The sequence below is a fragment of the Nothoprocta perdicaria genome, unplaced genomic scaffold, assembly GCF_003342845.1.
Source record: "Nothoprocta perdicaria isolate Ctin4 unplaced genomic scaffold, notPer1 scaffold_350, whole genome shotgun sequence".
Lineage (NCBI taxonomy): Eukaryota > Metazoa > Chordata > Aves > Tinamiformes > Tinamidae > Nothoprocta > Nothoprocta perdicaria.
The window spans coordinates 453,475-474,534 of record NW_020455589.1 but is presented as its reverse complement, the minus strand read 5'-3'; the positions used below and the strand labels follow the sequence as shown (position 1 = coordinate 474,534).

The 21,060-nt window shown below is 43.0% G+C and overlaps 1 protein-coding gene and 1 long non-coding RNA gene across 11 annotated transcripts in view; both read left to right on the top strand.

The window, feature by feature from the left end:
- The window catches only part of PTPN5 (protein tyrosine phosphatase, non-receptor type 5), a 65,416-nt gene extending 54,334 nt beyond the window's left edge, over window positions 1-11,082 (top strand). For all 10 annotated transcript variants that reach the window (XM_026044141.1, XM_026044143.1, XM_026044140.1 and 7 more), the window contains 3 exons: window positions 3,852-4,012; window positions 6,112-6,225; window positions 9,339-11,082. In XM_026044141.1, the coding sequence (XP_025899926.1) occupies window positions 3,852-4,012; window positions 6,112-6,225; window positions 9,339-9,432 (369 nt within the window). In that variant the 3' untranslated portion in view covers window positions 9,433-11,082. The remainder of the gene's footprint in view (window positions 1-3,851; window positions 4,013-6,111; window positions 6,226-9,338) is intronic.
- A 4,466-nt stretch (window positions 11,083-15,548) lies between these two features.
- On the top strand, window positions 15,549-21,060 carry LOC112951459. Its single transcript, XR_003250221.1, has 3 exons — window positions 15,549-15,593; window positions 19,182-19,302; window positions 20,869-21,060. It is a non-coding gene; the product is annotated as an uncharacterized LOC112951459 (long non-coding RNA).

Below are 21,060 nucleotides of genomic sequence, written 5' to 3'. Positions count from 1 at the left end.
AAAAAAAAAAAAAAAACAGTGAATCATTTTCTTGTGTGCCTTGTGTGTTGACTGGTCATTTAGAGTGATSTGTTAGCTCAGGGATGGCTTCTTAGCCAGTCTTTGTGAGTCATGCTTAAGATAACGCTAGTAATCTGCTGAGCTCTGGGTATCTTCTGCAGAGTTCCAAGGCTTGTATTTGCCTTCGCCACTGGCACAGAAAAGGAGTTAGCCTGGTTTACACTACTGGGGGACTGTATGTAGGTAGTACAGGCAGACTGCACAAAACATTTAGACTGTATTTTTTGTCTATAAGCAGCATCACTGAGATGCTGTCAGACTGATGTATGCCAGCCAGTGTTCTTATACCTGTAGTGACCTTTGTGCTATTAACAAGAGGTAGGAGAGTTGAGACAGGAGCAAAAGGCTGACTTCAAAATTCTGCTTGCCTGGCTGAGTCTCTCTCAGCAGTGGAACTGCCGCACTCCTTGTCACTTATCAGTAATATGGTAACACCATTTTTGTTCACTGTGCTGAAGGCTTTTTAATARGAACCATTCTAATTTAGGCAACAATTTATTCAGAGTAATTTGGCYGAGTTGACATGGTAGATGCTTTAGAGGATTGCTCTAAGCAGAGATAAATTGTTGATGCCCTTTTAAAACAAACAAACAARAAAACAATTTCAYCACAGCATTCTCTATGCAAACATTTCTGAGCATAGTATCCTTCCAACCAACTAGGTGGCTGGTTCTAGATGCCAGTAGCCATTCTGACATCTTGTGAATATAGAATTTCTGCATAGACTTAATTAAGTACTCAAGTTACTTATGAAAGCACCAGAGTCCTATTTACAAGCATTTCCAACACTAGATTCTGCAATCTTAAGCTACGTATTTTAATAAGAATAATCTATTTACATAACCTTTACAAGTCACTTACCTACCACAGCTAGCTCAGCCTTAGTGTAATAACACAATTTCTTTCCAAGCTGGAAAAAAAACCTCTTCTATAAAACCAGTTTCAAGGTTCTTCAGTCATTTGTTGATAGGCAGGAAGCCAGCGTATGAAATCCTGTAAGGAGAAGATCACGCTCTCTGACAAATGAGAAGTAAAGATGATTTTCAAGTGTGTTACAGGTTTGCAATAGGCTGTATTTAAGACTACTGGAGACAGTATAGTGCAGCAGCAAATATAATAGCTTAATTCTATTGGAGTGAAACCAGCTTCCAGAACTGGGCAGGTTTTTTTAGTTAAGATGACAGAACAGAATTTCCTCAGTAAACATATGAAATGTCTGCTGAAATAGTTTCCTCATAATTGTTTAAAAAGTCACAGTTAAGTACAACATTTAATGCTAATGCATATTGCATTTCTTAATTGCAACATTAACTCTAGTGCTTTAGGTTGAAATTTTCTTTATTTTCAGATTTCCTATTAGAAAAACAGTTTCCCTCTGTTTTCTCCCCTCACAGGAGGAAGGATCATTCTGATCCTTTTCAGGAAGGTAACAGCCAGTCCTATTTTCAGGTGGGAATTATAAGGAACAAGCTTTAAATATTAGTATTGCAGTATAATATCCAGAGAAGAAGCACATTTTACCAGGTGTGTTGCCCAGTAAGCAGCCCAAAACAAATAAATAAAACCTCCATTAAGCTACTGCAAGTTTGTCATGTAGTAACAATAGATRGGTAGCAGTTCTGGACTGTATATATTGTAACAGGTATGGTAGTGAAAACTAGGGAAAAAAGGAACATGAACTGAATCATCTTTTCCTTTAATGAGATGAAAAACTGATCAGAAATGTCTGAAAACACCACCAGCTACTGCACATGCTAAAGGATGGGCTGTTGTACTGGTCTTAACACAGGGGACAGGATTTGGCAAGCCCCAGGATCTTGGAAAATGCTCAGGAAAGGCTTTGTAAGGACAAGGCTTCTTTTCTTTCTCTAAAGAGAAAGAAATGCCAATGTTGAGCCACTGATTTGTTGTCTCGGATGCTCTTAGTTCCAGCATACGTGATGGTAGGCTTCAAACTATCAATTAAATCCTGCTTCCTCTTACCTCTTCCCAAGCCTTCTCAGTATCAAGGAAGCGCTGATAAAGAATGTTTTATTAAAATCAAAAGCAAGTGAACAGAATCACCAAAGTCAGGATTCCTTTAGCAGAAGTATAAAACTGGTAATCGTGAGGACAGAAGTGAAGACAGCTGGAGTTGATAATTAGAATTTTGGTTGTTTTCTGTCTATGTCAAATGAGTGACTTTATGTAGTGATTCATGTTTTTCTTCACATGGCCTTTGTCTTTTTGCTTTTCTCTCAGTATTATTGACAACATTTGAATTCTAATTTTCAAAATTGACATAATGACTCTATTATTCATAACTTTGATGTCTCATGCATAGTCACACATTGAAAAGTGACTGGGTATCTTTATGCAAGTACCTGGTCTAKCTCCACTGTAGGAAGCTAGGTCCTATTCATCTAATTATGACAGCCTGGAGCTCCTCTCCTAACCTAGAACATCATCTCAGCAGGGTAAATAACCTGAGGGGAGGCTCTGTACTGCAGTAGCAGGGTACATTCCTCCTAAACTGAGCTAGACTACCCTTAAGCTCCCTGTGGCTGCACTTTAACAGGCAATTCAAAACAGTATGAGGGGAACAATGACTAAATGCAGAGCAATCTCCCTTTGCCCAGCATCTTGTTCCTACCCTTGTGCCATCTCTTCTGTGCCAGCACAAGTGTAACTCTGAGGTAAGCCTAAGGGCTAAACTGATCCAGCTGAAAACGAATCCAGTGGGATTTTTTTTTTTACAAGGGTTTAAGTAGATTGCTTCCTGATCTGCTTCACAGTGAAGCCCTGCAAAAGCATTTCTAGTTCAAGGGAAGGAGGGGAAGTGCTGGCCACAGATTCCCAGGCAGAGGAACTTAGAAGTCTAGATATCGAGAAGTATTGCAAAATTGTTATGCCYGCTTCTTCAGCAAGAGCCAAAGTTGCTCTTTTTTCCTCCTCTCAAATTCAGCCAGCCATGTGTTTAGGGAAGGYTGTGGAAACTGAACATATTCCTGGACCTTTTGAAGACATTTGTATAACCCAGTGCCAGCTGGCTCATGTAATGGCTGGAAGGATAAGGCCACTTCACTGAGCTCTGTTTTGTGATTTGGCACCTTTATAAATCACAGATGGATGTCATGTTGGACACAGAAGCACACGGTGCTACTTGGTGCTCAGAAATTATAACGGGGCATTTGCTTTATTCAGTCTTGCTGAGACAGGGAGGGAATCAGAATTTGTGYGTCTCAAGAAGCCCCAGCCTGCAGCCAGATACAATTCCCACCTTCCAAAGACTCGCTGAATTTCTCACCATGTCTAAGAGCAGTATAAAAGTGGCGAGAAACTGATGTGAATCTGTGTGTCAGAGGAGACAGAAAAATAAGCTTTCTTCTCTCCCCGTCATCTAGCTAGCTGGCTAGCTATCAAAGACTGAGATATGGCTGCTGGCTCTCTGTCTGTCAAAAACATTATGGAAGCAATTATGTCACAAGCAGAGCTCTAGCTTTGCTGAATGAATCTGTCAGGGAGAGAACAGACTGACTAGAGTTGTTTTGCACACATCTTTTGGCACTAGAAGAGCGGAAGAGTTTTAGTGGGGTTTTGTGATTTTATTCATTTATTTTAAGGCAGTTTACAGAGATGCGCGGTGCTGATGTCCAGATTTCTGTGTTGTGCAGCTTGTTGTCTGGTACTTTAGCATTAGCTTACTCATATCATTCTCAGAGAAAAGGCCAGCTTTCATTATTACTTTATAACCAGAAGTCTTTTGAAAATTTTGTATGTTTGTCTAAGCTGTCTATCTAATTGGATTGCAGAAAGGTGAAGAAGTCAGAAACCTGAAACATTACTGGTACACATCTTGGCCAGACCAGAAAACACCAGATCAAGCTCCCCCTCTGTTGCAGTTAGTACTGGAAGTGGAAGAGGCCATGCAGGATGCAGAAGAGAAAAATGCCCCAGTGATTGTTCACTGCAGGTAAATAAATATATCTGATTTTCCGGAGCTTCTTTGCAAACAGTGGCAGGCTGCAAATACTGTCRTGATCAATGACAGCAACAATAAGCAATGAGTAATGAGCAATGCCAGAGATGTCTCCAACTACTTGTGAAATGTTGTTGTTGTTTTTAAATTTTAGAGAAGGTAATTTTCTGCTACCAAGGAGTGTTGCAATTAACATAAGGATGCAAAGTTAACTGAACACAGAAGTTGTATAAAGAGTTTGACTGAGGTCTCTCTAATATTTTCCAGGAGAAGTCAGTTGACAGTTAGGCAAACACTAAAATGAATGGTGTAGTGTTATACAATGGGAATGTTTTAGAGGCAYTCTGGTAATCCTGTGCTCTCAAACATCCTTATTGACTATCTGTAAGCAAACATGTTGACTGGTAATAAAATGTTTGTATGATGCTCGTTAACTAAGTTAACATTCATTAACTGACTAGCACTAAGTGGTGAGGGCAGTGAACCATTAGCGAGGCACATGTAATGTTGAGCACTGTAGTCCCTYTGACTCGCGTGGGAGATGAGTTGCCTTCAGCAGAATATGATTATGGTGGTTTTGGCTCTTGGTGATAACACATCTTTAAGGAAAAAAATACCTGTCTTATAATGAAGTTATATTTAAGAGCAACTTCATGTTACAGGTAGAGTAGCAGTTGTACTGTGGTCCTGTGGATAAGGTGCCACTCATGCAGTCTTGGGAAGATTATGGTTTTATGCCTTAGCACCTGCAACTAGGTCTGCAGCAAGGTGCTATTTGCTTTCTGCAAAAATGGAAGCTCATTCCCACCATCGGTATAATACTCCCTTGTACTGTGGTCAGCTCACATTTAGTATCATGTGGAAGATGAGATGCTTTTTTGTAACTTGATTTGCCCAACCTTGTAGACAAGCAATCATGTCTTGATTTTTCTGCGTGCAAAGAGTACTCTGAGGTGTTCAATGTTGTTATAAAACTGCTAGTTATAGTCAGAAAAAGTCAGCAAAGTAGGCGCAGATGGTTTCAGGGACAAAAATCGAAAGTCAGTTAGGTACCTTCGGTGCAAATGCTTGAAGATTGAGATGGGTTCTTACAGAGCAAGACCATTCCCCCAATTTCCATTGGTATGGACCTTCTGTACTACAGATAAAAATGGTTCCACTGTAGCTGTTGCTGAAGTAGTTGTCCTAAACAGCACAAATATGGAGTCAAAGACCTGTTTGTGCAGTCGGAGAGCCCCTGTTGGAACCTGGATAGCAGCTCCCTACGACTCTCCTGTTGTGGCTTGCACGTTTGTTGCTGGTGTTTTTGTGTTACGACTTCAGTGCAGTTTAAACAGAAGCAGGATTTCTTGCAGTTGTGTCAGGTAATTATTCCTGAGGATGTTCATTTAACTATTTAACACATGAAAAGGACTGTCAGCTTTTGCTGCTAGTTCTTTATTAGGTGGTAAGAAGAATTCACAGTTTTGATAGCACTATTTTTAAGAGCAAAATCAATTCTGGTCATTGAACAAGGAATAGGTTAGGTAAAAAAGTGTTCAGGAAAGCAGAAGAAATGCCTTTAATAGTGAATTAGTGTGTTCTACTAGATCAGRAAGTTATGAGGTTGTGGGTCTGAGCAAATTGTATCACATATACATGCTGGTGCTTGCCCTAATTATTTAAGTGAGATTACTTTTACAGTACTTACGAATAAAAATAGCTTTTAAAGAAGCTATTATGGTCAAAAATCAAAGGGCAAGGATTGCTCTCAAACTGAGTCCCACAAAAAAAACCACTACTTTATTGTTTATATTAAAAGAATCAGTTCCACAAGAGAGCAGGAACAGGCTGGGGGCTTCATTTCTATTATGTGCAATAGGTGGTGTGAGTGGCTCACATTTAATTGTCTTGTCCAAGTGAAATGAATATTTTTCTTTCTATTTACAGCTTTGTATTCACAGGCATCCATCAGTATCTGACAGAGGTTGGAGGGAGGAAGGGGATAATGGGGTTTGATTGTTCTTTCTGTRATGCTTATCATTTTTACCATGTGATAAGAAGGCTGCACAACAGTCTGACATCTTTCCTGCCTCTTCTCTTCCCCTCCGTAGTGCAGGCATCGGAAGGACTGGCTGCTTCATTGCCACCAGTGTTTGTTGTAAACAGCTGAAGAGCGAGGGCATAGTTGACATACTGCGAACAACCTGCCAGCTACGGCTAGACAGGTAAGACAGCCTGCTTCCTTTCCAGAAAAATGAAAAGGAAAACATTATTCTCCGCCTAAAGAGAAGCGGGAAGAGGGAGCCAAACAAAGGCATGAGGAGGCCAAGAGAAAATCTTCATGGAAGGAAGTTGTCCTGTTCTTAGTCTGACCTGTAGCTTTGCTTACCTTATGAAAGCAACACATCAAAGACAATAACCCTAGCAAGTGATCTCGGTCCATAGTTGACAAGAAAATCTGCACAGCTGTAAATGCTTGAGTGTAGTAAGGGACAGCTCTGTAATTGTCCCTGTCTTTATCCAGAAGCCCAGGATCAGAGGGTGGGCTGCAGTCAGACTCAGAGCCGTGCATCAGCACGTGGCTCTCAGGAGGGGTTGGGAGACCTGCCCTTGCTGGAGCTGTGGGCGCTGCTGGCTGCCTGCAGCCGTGCAGGGATGGGGAGGACAAGGACATGCATGAGCTGAAGTGTTTGCAAACATAGGAAGAGATGCAGAGGGCTCCAGACATTCAATAGTTTCCATTGAATTTCTTAGTACACCACCCTGAATTTGATTATGAAGTAAACAGGCATGAATTTTGCACCAGAGATGTTATTTTTCCTCTCCCACTGGTTTCAAGTGCCATCAAAACATGTCTCAGTGCTCTCTGTAATGATAATGATAAATGTAGTCAGAGGAAGAGATGTCATGAAAAACATACCAGAGATTTTTCTGAGGGGGAACCTCAACCCCACACTGAACTTGATTTCAGAGGAGCAATTATGCTCAGTGGGAGGCAGCAAATGAAATGCTTGCTGCCCTGCTGAGGCTCTGATAGACAGGGACCTGCAGGAGGCTTGGAGGTCTGGCTCTTTCAGGGGATTTCAAGCCAGACCAGGAAAGGTTTCTTGAGAAATAAGAAAACCAGGATATGAATAGGGAGCGCTGCTTCTTCATGGCCTAATGAAGCTGGCTGGATCTGCAATGTTTTGTGTCTGTGAGTAAATGCAGGCAAATAGCCATACAAATGAAGAAACCCACTTGCAGGAGTGCAGAGTAGAGAAGTCCAATTAAATATACTAGCCTTGCAGGGAGAGATGCACTGGGAGTCGTTTGCAGAGGGAGGAGAAAGGAGATCACAGCCAAGGATACCACAGAGGGGAAGGAAGTTTGCAGGGGTCCCTCTTGTTGCCGTGTGTTTCTCAGGGTTGGGATGGGGTAGGAAAAGTCATTTAGATTTAGAGACGTTTAGGGAGAAYGTAGTCACAGGAGGGAAAGCAGTCCAACACCATCCTTGTGATGAGAGAGAATATTTCCTTTAAGGAGTGGAGGAAAAGAGCAGGACTTGCAGTCTCTTGGAAGTGGTGCTGCCATCCACTGTCCTTCCCACTAAACTCCCACAAAATCTCTGAGTGACTCCAGGAGCAGCATGTGGGGATGAGACTGAGCAACTAAGCAACTGCAAGAAGGAAGATCCTCTCTGCCTCCTTCCCACTCCTGGCTGGTGGAGCTGGCTAGGCAAAACATAGGGAGTGTGGGGAAGCCTCGTCCCCAGGGACTTGGGGAAATAGGGCTGGATATGGACCAGAGCAGGTCCCTCGCCTGCATGCACAGCAGTAGAGGGGCTGACACCTTTCAGGTTGCTGAGGGGCTGAAAGGACAAATGTTTTTCTCCCTTCACACCCTCCTAAATCACTTGCAAAAAGCTGTGCTTTGGGCTCACAACTAGTGGCCTACGCTTGGTCCTAAAATAACCTGTTGTGACTCAGGAGAGAAACTGATCGTTTCTGTGTCCTTCCCATGCTGCTGCGACACGTTTGCTGCCATTTCCCACAGCGTAACTCACATTTGAAAGGTTTCTGTGGCAAACACGAGTGAAACTCTTAATTCTTCTCTTCCGTGCCAAAGCCTGGACAGCAAATGTGTCATGGTGTGCACGCATGTATGTGGGAAGGGAGGAAGCCTCACCAAGCAGGGAGCCAGATAAAAGGGAAAATCATTTTCTGCATGTGTCTGGGACTCGATGGCTGCCCTAGCACTTCTCTTGCTACAGCTGCCGAATAGCCCCGTGGCCCGTGGTGCTGCAGGGGGAGCAAGTGCCGGGGATGATGACTGTTCCCTGCACATCGTGGCACGCAGGGCACCCGGGTAGCTAYGAGCCTGGGTTGTGAGCTGCTTAATAATCACAGTGCATTTCCCACCTCTGCCTAATGCCTGGAGCCTGTCACGGGTCCCTGCCCTTCCCTTTGCCTGGAAGAAAGTATTTCAGGGAACCCTATGACAAAATAAGTGCAAGAGGCTGAAGGAGGAGGCTGTCCAGGTCCTCATCTGCCCCTACTGCTCTGGTAACTGGGCGACCCACACTTGTGAAGCTGGCACACGTAGGCAAGGACAGAAATATGTAGGGTAATGATGCATGGAAAAGCAAGTTACGTTTCAGCCTTTGCTTGCATTTACTTTCAGGTTTGCAGTATTAAAGAGAAGGGCAAGCGCTGAAAGGAAAGCTAAACCAAAGCAGGAATTTTTGTGCTGGGAATCCTGACTGCCGTCCTCACTTCGATTAGTACATTTAGTTACCAGCTTGGTTTATCCTTTCTTAAGATTCCTCTGTTGCAAAGTCTTGCTGGCTTTCCTGGTGCCCTTGCCAAAGCACAGCCTGAGGCGGCCCAGGAGCATCGGTCCCCAGGGCTGGCCTAGCCTTAGAGTGCTGCATGTGGGCCCTTAGAGAGGATGTTGGAGAAACTGCTTCACCTCTTCATTGTCCCATTGGTCTGCACAGAGCTTTGTGGTGGGGACCTGTTCWTGGTGCTTAGGCAGTGCTTAGAGTATAGGCCCCCATAGCACAAATGCAAACAGTGTGTGTTGGGGGGTCCTCAATGGCTTGAGGCCTCTGCTAGGGAAGATGAAGGTAAAGCCCATTGCTGTTCTGACACCTTCTGTCCCCTGGGGAGCTGAGACTTCCTGAGGGGAGCTCAAGGTTGCTGCCATCAGTGGGTGCTTCTCCCCCCATTCCTCAGGGCTTCAGAGCAAACCTCCCATGTGTAACCCCAGTTTCATGTTAGCTGTGCCATCTGCTAGRTGTGACCTGCATGTAATAAGGCTGCTGTCTCCCTCCCGTTTTTTTTTCTTTCCTTTTCAGGGGAGGAATGATCCAGACTTGTGAGCAGTATCAATTTGTCCATCATGTCATGAGCTTGTATGGAAAACAGCTTTCTAGAGCAGCAGAAGAATAACTGTTCATGATATTCCTAAAGTCAAGACAACTTTTGACTGCATTCATATCTATTTCAGATCTGATAAGAGATATGTGGTAACCTGGCTGTCTTAGCTGGAGAGAGAGCRAGAGAGATTATTTTACTTTGATATTGCTTTTATGCTCTTGTTTGCATTGACATTTAAGAGCTGAGGTATGCCTTGTCTTAAACACTTGTGACAGGACACAAACTTCACCAAAAAAGGCTTATTAAACTGTAAATAAGAACAGTAGCTTCATTTGTTACAAAATCCAAAAAGAAAAAGCAACCCACTGTCTTCAGTTTGCTGTTTTTAAAAGATAATTGCTAATATATCCAAAAACAGTGTGAAACTTTTTGAATTGTCATGCTGAAATATGTACCGTATGTTGACTAAGCTTGAAAGTAACTTTTTGCCTCTGTTTTTACATATAAGATTACCGAATACTGTGTGTATCGTAAACCTTTGGAGCCTTTGCGTTGAAAGATTCAAGTAGATACACGTTGAAGTGAAATTTCACACCTCATGTTTGCTTGTTTGGGATTTTTGTTTGTTTTTAAAAAASTCACCCCCGGGATTACCAGAACTAAAAGGAAAGAATTATTTCACTGACATGAGTCAAATTCTCACCTGCAATTCCTACCAGCAACGTATCCCAAAATGATAAAACCTTGGGTGAATCTGCGCTTAGTAGAAGTTAATGTGAACATAAACTCTTTGTGCTTTATCTTTTATTTGTTAGTATTTTGCAGTCTCAGACTGCGTCCATTTTTACATAGACCACAATTCTAATACTCCTTTTCCTTCTGAAATTTCAAGTTTGAAATCAGGTGAGAAAATTTGACTTGATTTCACCTTTATTGAAAGTGCAGTGGTAAGATGGTTTGTGCTGAATTTGAACTCGTTTCAAAGCTTTGAGGCTGACTGCATGCCCAGTGCACATTAAAATTAATGAGACTAGAAATGTAAATCCTGTAGGCAGCTTTAGGAAAATCTCATCCTGAGTGTGTTGACTGCTTTTTAATAAATYTGCCCTCAAACCAAATTTAGACAATCATTAGCACCTTCTAATCGCTTGTCTGGGCAACAGTATTTCCTTTTAGATAATACAGACTGCTGCTCCTGCTTTTCTTTTTAGACCTCAGTCTGGCTGAAGACTGAAATTTATATCTAATCCTTAGAGGTAAGCACATGTTTTAATTCTTTATTGAGCAAAGAGAGGGGTATACAGAAGCTTTAACAAGAAAAGATGAGTGTTCCATGAATAGAAACCATAATGATCTACTAAAAATATTTTTACTTCTCTCTTTTTTGTAGTAATAATCCACACCCACCACTTTTATTAGTGCAGGAGATGGAGAATTTATTGCAATTGCTAATCAGGAGGGGGTAAAACAGCACGTGGAACAGCAAGGACTGATCCTGCTTGCACTGAGGGTTTGCCTTTGCCTTCAGGAGACGCAGGGTAGGGCTAGAAATGTTGTATCTACAACTTGGTCACTGTGGGGAAAGCTTCCCAGCATTTCAGTACATACCTTTTGTGTTTATTCTGTATCCATGAATCTGTTTAAAAAAAAAAAATCCTGTCGGCAGGATTTGCATGAATGTGTGGCAAAATGTGTTATATTTAAACCACTTGATTTTATTGCTGTATTTAAAATATTTCCTTCAGTGAGAAGCTAGCAGGAAGAACTGGCATTCTTTTTAAAAATACTGGCGGTAGTCATTAAATAGAGCAATAAACTTAAGCTTTTGAGCATAACATGACTGTTAGTTTTATGTAAACCTTGCTAGCTGCCTTGTCCCCATTGCTCCAGATTCTCTCAGAGAGGTAATGCTCTTCTCAGCACCCTTTAAAAAGAGCCAAAACACCACCAGTGTTCTGAATAATACTGTAAATGGGACTCCCTAAAAATAGTATTTTCACCTGTTCTGTGCCCTTCAGTGTCAAACCTGAGTCAGTGAATAAAATGACTTGTTCTGTCTGAGTTGGCTGTGTATCTAATAAAGAATATTTGTTGATGATGGGTAGGCATGCACACGTAGGGGAGAAGGTGAATGTGTAAGTTGCCTCCTCTGTAAGAAGGCTTCCTAGAGGAGAGTTGCCCTCTGATAAGCAAGATATGAAGGTATCTGAAATACTGCTTTTGAGGTCCTTGCAAGATCCTTAGCAGGTATTAATTGGCATTCCATCACTGACTTGCATAGGAGTGAATGTTTTATATAGATGAAGGGAATCGAGCTTGTCGCCCACTCCCAAATATATTTTCCRAATATAGACTGTCCTGAGAGAGCAGTCTCTGACTTGAAGCTGCTTTGCATCACTCGCTCATCCAAAGCAAGTATCAGCCTAGTTGCACTGTGTGGCTACAAGAGCTAAACTGCCACTGCCTCACACCAGACAAGAACATACCACTTAGTCTGGAACAAAACATCCAAATGCTTCTTGAAGTGTTTACTTTGTCTAGTAGAGACAATGAAGTTGAAGATAATCCTCCTATTTGCTCTTTGCTCTTACTGTAATTAATATAATTAACATATTTCTCTCTCTTTGGTTTCTTTTTCCAGAATTTAAGGTCTGAAGGACATGAGATGGGCTGTTCTGACCACTCCTGACTGCAGAGGAAGTCTTAAGAAGTGTGTTAGGATTAGCAGAAAGGAGCCCTACCTGTGCAGAAGCACTTGAGATGAGTRGAGCTGCTGCTTCTGCTTTTCAGTAGGTTTGAAGCTGAACTAACTAGGAAAAATCTATACTGTGCATCTTCCCAGCACCTCTCTTTACAAGGGACTTGCTTCATTTTAAGAAAAGAAAAAAAAAATCCTAGCACATGTTACCAACCCTCTCCACATCCCTGCTCAGGCCTCTTTGTACCAGAGACTACAGCGTTAATATCTGCAACACAGTTGTTTCCCAGAGGATGAAATTCCTCTCTCTGGGTAGATGAGCATATAATGAACCTGAGATGACTTTATTGGGAAGGCTCAAGAGTTCAAGAAAGAACTAACCAGGATCTTGGTTCCCAGCATTTACCTGCCACACATACAGTGGAGGGAACACACTACTTGCAGACAGGCAGTCTTAGAAATATGTGGTTTGCTTGGGGAGCTGGCAGGTTTTAGGAGCACATCTTTTCCTCCCTGACCCTAGCTGGAAACAATTTTAAACGCAGGGCAATACTATACTTCAAAACRTTAAAATCACCACCGTCTCAGAAGCAGTTTCCCTCTGCTAGTTTGGCACTGATCACAAGCAAAGGAGTTAGTGTCCTTCAAAATGCGTAGATCTAAATGCTTGTAAGATGGTCCCCTGTACTGTTTTAGTGCTGTTGCACTTGTATCAGTGATTTAAGATTGCTAAATACACAGACTAGGGTMTCTAATCCATTTTTCTCTCAAGGGCTCTCTTAGTCTATCAGAAAAAAACACCATCTGAAGAAGAGTGACAGACTTTCTACAGAGAGTGAAAGCCCCGATTAAAGTAATTCTCTCAGTAGCTGCTATTATGGGCTGACTTTCCAGAGATCCCTGTCCATGTTTCAGTATCTGTATGATATGGTGGGACCTGGAAGTGGTTGAAACTGCTGCCTATTGAATTTATTAAATAAACAAAACCAAAGTCATTTAAGAGAGGTGAGAAATGATCACCAAGGACTGACTTGAGCAGCAAAACAGGATTTGTTGAATGCTCAAATGTTTGAAACCTGACCCTAGTACTTTGTGGTTGTTGTTGTTGTTATTTTTAAATGAAAAAAAAAAGTCTGGTAAATTGTTTAATAGTCTATCTTTGGTGAGAGTTTTGCGAAAGCATGACATAAAACCTTTATAAAAGGAACTAGCACTTAAAAAAAGTGAGGTTTGAGAGGATTCATTGTTTGCTTTAATTAAAGAAGGCATCCCTTTAACGTACCGAAGGTTTGTCCTTTTATCCTCATGCTTGAGGTTTTATCATCCTGTTATTCCAGGAAGAGAAGCTGCTGAAGTCACTTTAATGGATGTAACTCTGTAGCCCACAAGAGGCCAGTGTGTGTTTAAAGTTGGCACTACTCAAAGCCCCGTTTGTCCTGTGTGGCAGGACCTAAGCATCTTCCTGAGCCTGCAACAATCTAGAGGACTTCATATCAGCTGAGGGACATGGAAGGGTCAGTAATGGTCTGAAAGCTCTTCTCTCATAGCAGGAATTGACCACAACCTTAGCATCTGCAAGAAAATGTAAAATAGATATAAGCAAATACTGCCTGTTATCCCCATACTTTGTGTTCTGTGGCTGTAACTAGGTYGTATGGAAGGTGGCTCTCGGATACTGATAACTTTCTTTTCCCATGTCAGCTTATCCTGCTGTTTTTGCTTGCTGTCTGGAAGGTAACCAGACTGAAGGATAACAAAAGGTAATAGCACAACATATGACAGACAAACAAACAAACAAAAAAACTTAATGGTCATTCCTAGTTCTTGGGTGGCACAGGCTTTTGGACGTGCGTCTGTAACCTTTTCCTGTTCAGAAAATTTGTGACCAAGAATTAAGATTTTGATCATGTAAAGGAAATAGGAACAAAGAAGATTCCAGTTTTAAGGTGAAAGGAGGAACTGTTAGAATGGTGGGTGGGTTTCTAAGCCTTGTCACTGTGAGCTGCTTAGGATTTGAAAGATCTGAGAATTAAGTCCCAAAGCATTGCAGAGGACTGGGCAGCAGAGCTGGGGAGTAAAGAAGCATTTTGCAGGTGTTTTCACTTGAGCACTTGGTACAGCTGGGATGGAGTTGTCCTCTGGTTCTGTCTCAGGCTGTCTCCAGTCCCACTGTGTCATGCACCTGCTGGAGCCCTTAGTTAAGGAAAAGCACAATTAAATGAATAAGCGGATATAATCCAAGACATTATTGCAGTTTCTGTTGACTTTCCTGATGTGAAATGGTCATGGTTTTCTGTTAACCACAGAGAAATGCCTTGATTCTAGTGAGATGTTTGCATGGAGCTGTGAGAAGTGAGTGTTCAGGGCCAGCTCCTTATTCATCAGTCTGGTTGGAAAAATAGTGTTTGACGTGAACTCAGGAGCTAGTTTTCAAGAAGAAAATAAATGTTGCTCATTTAGGTAGAAAATAGATTGCTGTGGAGTCTCTTGAAATAACAGTTAAAACATTTTGCTCAGTTATATGGATTCATAAAGTGATAAACACGACCTTGTGAAACACTCCACAAGCCTTTGCTCATCTGCCTTATCCTGATGCACATGGAATTGCCAGCCCAAAGCGGGAGATGACAGCGGGTTGGAGAGGGGAGCCCAGCAGGTCGCCCGTGCGCCTCAGGCAAACATGGGAGCTGCTGCTCTGCCCAGAGCTCTGCCGGGCCACGACAGCGCCCACGGTGCCCACAAACTGGGTTCGAGATGCAGCGCTCCACCAAAGTCTCCAGCCCCCAAATACAATGTGTCCTTCAATCCACCCAAGTTGTCAAGGCAAGTAGCATTCCTGTTCTTGACGTCCASTGCTTTGTTTTGGGGTGACTAGAACACAAGTGGGACCAAAAGAAGGTAGGGCTTTCCTGTGTAAAACTTTTCCTGACTGATATGGGGATGAGAAGCTTGTCTTGAACCCCCCAGGGCATAGGCAGGACTCAGCAACTTTGTACAGAGTGGAGTCAATCTTGATTGTACTTTTGATGCATGTGGTTTTGAGACCTTTTTTGAATAAACTCCTACATTATATCATGAAAGCAGCCTGCAGACCCTCGTGCAGCAAGACTGCCCAGTTTTCCCATCATATAGATAGGTGATAACACTGAGGTGTAGAGGCAGAAAATTACTTGTCCTTGTATAGAGTCCTGCAGGAAGACTGGAAAGAAGAATTGATCTACAGTTTCTGTGGGTAGATAGCACTCCACCTGCTGCACAAACCTTGTCCCAGGATTTTAATTCATCAGGGTGATAATTCTTTGTATAACTATGGATGTTTCGGGGCTTATTTTTACATCCCCTCTTTTCCCAGTAAAAAAGCACTAGTACTGCTAGACTAACATGTCTGTCTTCTTTCCCCAGCAGAAGTTGGTTCTGGAAAATCTGCCATCCTGGAGTCGCTTGGTGTGGTGACAGGCTCCTTTGAAGACCTGGCTGAAGGAAGCCTCCCAGGCAGATTTTGCGGAGAAGACTCATCCGGCCACAGCACCAGAGGGTGAGAAAGACCGTGTCTGGTGAAAGCCAAAGCTGGCTCCTTTTGCAARTGCATCTAGCCATATTCACCCGCCCCAGGCAAGTGAATGCAGCCTGCCACCTTCCACAGCTGGAATAGTGAGAGATAGAAGTGGGCGCAAATGCCAGACACCTGTATCTGGCCTTTCTGTTTTTAGAGATTTGTCTTGTACCAGTCAAAATCAATAGGAAAGCTGCTGTTCATTTTAGCTGCTGGATAGCAGTACTTACTGAACTTACTGATCCAAATATAGCAGTCCCTGCTTATGCAAAACTCCTGATCGAATGATTTGACTGAAGCCAGAATAATATGACCTTTAATGCATTAGTAAATACACTCTCCCATCATGTGTAAGCTCTTCCATATGGAGAGATCTGRGGGCTTTCCTATGTGACATAAAGATCATATGAGTCTTCATTATATAGCATTAAAAATCACAAATCCTTCTTTATGGTGTGCAGAGACTTGTAATGAACAAATTTACTTCCTTTTGGGTRTCATATGGGTATCACTCTGGAATAAAAGTGGCAGTAAGTACAGTTAAGTAAATAAAGTAAGGTTAATATTTCCTCTATAAAAGCAGACAGGGAAAGAAACTGTACTTTTAAAAATTCTAAATAGAAAAAGTCCTTAATAGCCTCTGATTCCATTTCATTCATTCATTCATTTGTTCCAATACTTCTTCTTGAATTTTAGGAGATAAAGTGATATTCCAAGCTAAAATGAAAGATAACCCAAAGCTTGATGTAACATGGAAAAGGCAGAGTGGGATAGCAGGGAAAGAAAGGTCCAGGTGTCGTAACAGCATCAGTAAGCAGTGCATGTTAAAGATAACACTTCCTGTTTTCTTTTTTCTTGCCATTAGCTTATTTTTTTTGTTCCCACAAWAAAAAACATAAATATATATTTATATATAAGCACTACAGTATTCCTCAGCAGAAGCAAAAATATTCCAGTTTGTGCAGTACTGCATTTCCAAATACTTTTTTCTCTGTGGAGAATGGTAACTATCATTTGTTTGGGGATGTGAGGTTTCTTTGTAGCACGATAACATCTGCAGACAAAAATTTGAGGGCCAAAATTGCCAACTGAGGGCCAAAGCTGCAATCTACTTTCATTTCCTATGTGTCTTTGCAGCATTCATGACTCATTGGCCTTCTTGGGCTCAGAGTCATCTAGAATTGTGCAAGTCGGACACCAAGCCACAATTACCAGAGCACCCAGGTGAAAACACCTTCAGTGAAATAGCAGATTTTAGTTGGAAGCCAGGTTATTACACGTAATAAGCCAAATTCCCCACTGACGTCAGTGTGGCAGGGCTGTGAGTCGCTGCTGAATTTGGATTGGTTTTGATGGAAGAGATGGGAATGATAAAATGTTCCTTGGCACTGTCTTTTTGGTAGAAGTGAGTTTTGCTTAAACAATGTCACAGKACGTGGGGGTGAGTAGATGGGCCTGGGCACAATGAAAACTCATCTCCTTTTTCACTGCACATGTTTTCCTTCAACCTACCACATGTGTGATTGCTATTTGAAAGAGAATTGGCCATGTTACCTGCAGCAAACTTGCTTTGAATCAATGCTAAGTAAAAGTGATGCTACCTGCCTGCCTTATCCCCTAACTTTTGCTGCAGTAGGTCCATCTTGTAAAGATGAGTGCTTCCRGAATGTCCCATGTTCATGCTGCCACTGCTGAACAGTCTGTTCTCCTGGATGATGAGAAGGTGGAGGAGCCGTTCCTCAAGGATGGCCAAGAGGTTAAACGCCCAGGGGGTTGTCAGTATAACGAAGGGTTGCAAAACCCTAGCGGGAGGGTYTCCTCTATGTGGTGGGATTTGGCCTGCTCTTGGCATAGGGCTTTTTGTTAGGGGCAGACAGACAGGAACTGGTCTAATCCTTCTTGGATTAATGCAGCCTCAGTCCTGCCGAGTTTTGGCCTTGGATCTTGCCTTGTTCAGAACTGCCYTTCCTAGTCTCCTGTCAACATGCTTCCCATACTTGCTAACCCGTGTCCTTAGCCTGTGGACTCACACCTTTCCTGACAGRTTGGCTTCTCACCATCCACCTCTCTCCTTCTCTTTGCTTTTCAAGGGCATCAGCAAACACATCCTGTGCATGCTGGTGCCCGGGCACGAGCACACACTGCCCACGTGGCTGCTGCAGGYTGAGGCACAGATCCCCCTGTCCAAGCAACCCCCAGAATGGGCTTTGTCCATAGAGCAGGAGCTGGAAATCCTGACTCCTTTGCCATYCCGGATCAGCTACAGGTGGGGATCTGGGGCAGGGGTGGGAGCTGGTGCTGGCTGCAAGGCAGGTTGCTTCCTACCTCAGTTGGCCTGTCCCATTCCACATGGGAAAGGACAAGGGTGAAGCAGGAGCTGTCTCCAGACTCGCTGCTGAAGAACAGGAAGGAGCACAAGGAGAGGTGCCCGTTCAGCRCCACAGAGACGGGAGCTGCCAATGCAGGTCCCTGCAATGCCCCTTCTCCTCACGCCGTTCCAGGGTGCTCTTTTGCTGCCTGTGTGTTGGCAGGATCAGGGCTTCACCAGGTCRCCTCACCTGGGTTGCTGCTGTTCTACGTGCCTGCCCACCTGCAGCAGCAAAACCTTCTTTCTCCTCCTCCTTTAACCACGAGGGAGACCAGAGCGTTCGTGCTGGCTGATGTGAAGTGTCTGGGTTTCTGTGCTGATAAATCAGCAACGGAGATTGTTGGCCTGAGATTTTACTTGTAATGTTGCTGTCGTGAGCAAGAAGAMGACACATCTCTGAAATGACATATAGACGGATCACTGTGTACATTGCTTGGCTCTTGGMAGCCAGATGGCGCCAGATGGGCTTTCACACTCGTCTGCAGCAGGGAAAGGAGCCTCTTCCTGCCGGGACTGAATCCGGGCGACAGGAGAGGCACCGGCAATGCTCCATGCAGCAGGAGGAACCGCTCGCTCCGGATGCCCTGGCTGCAGCGTGAGGATACACATTTATCCCTCCACAGCAAACAGGCATGGAGTGCTGGTTTGTGGGGTTTTGTTGTTGTTTGGTTTTGCATTTGGTCTAAGGAGGGCTGGTTTTCTTGCATTCAGAAATATTTTTGACAGCTGTCTTATGAAGACTGKCATTACAAAAATATCCAATGTGTGACAAAGTAGTAGCCAATTTTGATTCCATGATTTTTATCAGAATCATCTATATCCAAATGTGCTTTAGGGAAGAACAGCCCAAATTTCTTCCTGTCAGGTCTTGCAAAACTCAGCAACTGCCAGGAATGAAATCCCCAGGTGCTGGGGRGTTGTGGAGCTTTTTGTGCCTGTCCTTTCCCAGAGGTTCTTCCAATGCTGAGCCGAGCAATTAAAGGAGGTCAGACAACTCCCTGTACAGGGAACAGGACTGAATCAAAACACCCTGAAGACTTTGTAAGGCCCTGAAGACTTTCACAAAGTACAGAATTTCAATATTAAAAACATTAAGGAGAACACATGAGGACAAGCTCTAGACCACTCTTGCAGGGCACTCACAAACACGTGGCAAATGTCAAACTATATTTGCAGCTGCAAGTGTCTTCTGTTCTTTCCAGATCCTCCTGATACTGAAGAATCCTGAAGGGAAAGCCTCCCCATTCCGAGTCCCTGCTGTCAACYCTGAGGACCTCAGCAAACCACTGGAAACAGGAAAGAGAGTTGCTGGAGAAGCCCCTGGTAAGCACGTGAGCATCTCGGATGTCTCTTCTTAATGGGGTTTCACGGGCCTGCTTCCTATCACTTATGTCCTCTTCTGCCTTGTCCCTTCCGAAAAGAATACTGTCCCCTGCACTGCAGGGGACAAGTTCCAAGGACAGGAGCTTAGAAGCAGTTCTGTGTTTGAGCTGATGGCCAGGATCAAACAAATAGCCAGGTGCAAGTAACTGCAAGTGTAGCCTTAGAAAACCCTCAACGTGGACTGTCTGCTCTCTTCTGCAGGAGAGACCTGCAGAAATGAAATGTAGCTCTCAAGAAGATATTGTGAAGGAGGTGAGAAGATTATGAAAAAGTGAATACTTAAAAACATCTTGTTTTGCAACCAAAAAAACCAAAACAAGTCAGTCCAAAACTAACTAGGTTGAAAACAGCTGCTTGACTATGTCCTGGGAGTTAAAATTTGGGTACCTCTTGTTCCTAATTTTTCTTTATGGGCTAATTAAATTGCAACTTGAGAGGTTTACAGACCCAGTTCCTCCACATAGGAGCATATCGCAGCAGATAGACTCCAAACAGAGTCTGCTTTTCCATCCTGAAGTGGAAAGGGCTGGACGCTCCCAAGCACAGGGTGTAGGACAGCAAAACACTCGGCACCACTGCAAGTCTTTTCTTTTTTATTATTTAGGTACCTGCYCATGGATGTGGGTGCCTGTTTTCAAGCACTTAGGCTTTTGCATTCCTCTAGCTAAATCTGACTGCTTTTCCCTAACTTAGACCAGAACAGAATTAAACAAGTGACTGTTTTTGTTGTATCCATCAGATAGCAACCATATGATCTAGGCTGAGYACAGCTTGTGTAACACATGGGAGTGTTCGTAGCAGCAGCAGCATCTGACTAACAAGACTTTTGCTTTTCCTCTTCTGTTAATATTTTGGTTCTTTCTTGGAATGTTTCCACTGTCTCATTCCAAATGTTGGACTATCATTATTAATTTTCACTCATACTATCAGTTTAATCATACATAGTATAGRTATGAGCAATATTCAATGTAAATAATGGAAATAGCTTTAAGAAAAATGTTTTTGGTTCCTGAGTTTGTGTTTAAAATTGAGTGGAGGATGCAACTTGCTTGAAATCTGTTTTGAAAACCTTGTCCACTCTGAGTTTATTGCTTCATGGGAATTCCCATTAAAGCCAGCAGGGTAGTACATAAAGACATGTTTCCTCAACTTACATGAAGACACCAGGTTGTGGACCATAGTTTAGTGGAAAGCATTGTAATAGCCAATGTATATATATATTTTTTCTCATATTATAGTTGTTCAGTCTAATTCAATCACCTTCTTCTGTACTTGGGGAGAGATGTGAAGATGGGGCAAAGCACGACAGAAGTGCAGGCCAGGCCTAATTATGGGGCTCCCTAAACATCCATTTTGTTGYTCTCCAGGAAGGTTTGCATGAGGAAGGTCCTTGTGGTTTATGTCAGCACAGAAGCAATTTTTTAAAAAATAGTGATCACTCAGGGATAYTTTTATGTGTGATTAGAGATTTGTGTCGTTGTGACATTTGTCTCTCCGGATACCAAGTTCAAAGGGGATGGTTTGCTGGATGACGAATGAGTTCCACGCGCTGGCTGTGACCCACACAAGCCTTGGACATCCCAGCAGACCCTCAAATTCTGCTGCTGCAAAGGATCCCATCAGGATGTTCCCTTTACCAGCTAATGTCTGACTTTCTGAAGATGGATGGTACGGCCAGGTCTGTGCACTCGCGACTGA